This window comes from Aplysia californica, unplaced genomic scaffold, assembly GCF_000002075.1.
Source record: "Aplysia californica isolate F4 #8 unplaced genomic scaffold, AplCal3.0 scaffold00015, whole genome shotgun sequence".
NCBI lineage: Eukaryota > Metazoa > Mollusca > Gastropoda > Aplysiida > Aplysiidae > Aplysia > Aplysia californica.
The window spans coordinates 2,240,612-2,242,389 of record NW_004797285.1 but is presented as its reverse complement, the minus strand read 5'-3'; the positions used below and the strand labels follow the sequence as shown (position 1 = coordinate 2,242,389).

Genomic DNA, 1,778 nt, shown 5'->3' with positions numbered 1-1,778 from the left:
CCGCCAATCACAGCTGCCACAAAATTAAAAACACAACCGGCGTCTGTGGTGTAGCGGTAACGCACTTCGCCGTCGCAAACAGAACATTCGAGTTCGGTTCCCGAGTGGGCAGAATTTCTGTCGAGTTTCTCAGTCTTTCTTTTGGGGTGAGTGTAATCCTCTAAGCCCACGTAGCCCTAACACTAGGCATGGTCAAAGCCCTCCTCCTGAATAATCTAAATTGTGTCTATGGGGTCGTTAAAACACCTACGCCTACATAAAAAAGAGATCACAGGTTGTTGGTCAGCTGTCTGGGGTTGTTTGTTACCTTTTTCCTATCAAACATCTACCATCCTTATCTCTCCTCCTTCTTTTTAAGTTCCTTACTCTCGTGTAACACCTCTAATTTTAGGCACTTTTATGACCCAGTTGAGTTGCAAAGCAGTAAGATTCTTACTAAAAATAAAACAGTCCCCCACCCCCTCCCCAAAAAACCACAAAAACAAACCAAAACAACAACAAAAAACAAACAAACAAACAACAAAACAGTATCAACAAACAAACCAAAATCCAAACCAAAACCAAAACCAAAACAACTAACAGATACATCTATGTAAAATCAGCAACACCCATCACGAACGACATTACGCAGTGACGTTAGTGGGGAACACATCGGTGCTATGAGGAGTGGTTTCAGCCCAAAGTGTGGGCAATGCGGTCGATGATCTGTTCATCTCTGGCGGGAGCTGGTCCAGGTTCAGGTACGACCAGATCCAAGTGTTGGCGCCGACGTTGATGACCAGCACACACAGAACGTTTAAGATGAAGCCAGCTTTGCCCTGAAACCATGGCCCAACAATGTGTTGTTTTTGCTCTGGGTTTTGTTGTTGTTGTTGTTGTTGTTGTTATTGTTGTTGTTGTTGTTGTTGTTGTTTTTGTTGTTGTTGTTGTTGTTGTTGCTGTTGTTGTTAATCTTGTTGTTCGTTGTCTTTTAAAAATAAATTTGAACTTTTATTAATCATTCAAAGTACAGTTGTCCCTTACACTACAGTCCAATCGAGAATATTACACAAAGAAGTCAAATACAGTTAAGGTACTTGAATGTTTTTTTCCGTCTTCGGTGTTGAAAATTCGTTAAAACGATAGTTGTGGCTCTCCAAATGTTGCAATTTTACTTTCACTACATATAGATCTAACACGGTACAATACCGAGACGGAGACAAATAAAGTATTATTCTATGAACATTTAGAATACATCTATGTAAAAAAAAAAATTTTAAATAAAATCGACTGGCATGAAAAAGTAAACTAAAGTTCAAAGTGCCGATCCAAATTAATGATTATTAAATTCGTTTTTTTTTAAAAGAATGAAATCGTTAAGGGTGGAAACTACAGTCGGACAAGCTCTAACGGCCGCCACTCAACCAAAAGAATCACTCGTAAAAAGGACCGCTTCCAACCATGCGTTTTTTAAAATAATATCAATATGACACAATTCAAGACATCCCAATATATAAGACAACCATTTTACTCCTCGACAGTGGGTGGCCGTTTGAGCAGTTTCGACCGTACTTACCATATCGGAGGCCTTGATGTGCCCGGTGGCAAAGACGATAGTGTTGGGGGGCGTGGCCACAGGGAGCATGAAGGCCATGGAGGACGCCAGCACACCAGGGACCATCAGGTACAGAGGGTTCATACCCAGATTTAGCGCCTGTTGAATAAACACCGGGGAGAGGGGGCGGGGGCGGGGGGGTGTTGGAGTATTTATTTAAACACATGTAGACGATCGGATAGAG

At 41.6% G+C, this 1,778-nt stretch overlaps 1 protein-coding gene across 1 annotated transcript in view; it reads right to left on the bottom strand.

Annotated features, from left to right (window-relative positions):
- Window positions 1–623: 623 nt before the first annotated feature.
- The window catches only part of LOC106012467 (solute carrier family 13 member 3-like), a 5,732-nt gene continuing 4,577 nt past the window's right edge, over window positions 624–1,778 (bottom strand). Inside the window, exons 5-6 of the mRNA XM_013085519.1 lie at window positions 1,556–1,693; window positions 624–818 (exon numbers count right to left, since the gene is read on the bottom strand). Coding sequence (XP_012940973.1) covers window positions 624–818; window positions 1,556–1,693 — 333 coding nt within the window. The remainder of the gene's footprint in view (window positions 819–1,555; window positions 1,694–1,778) is intronic.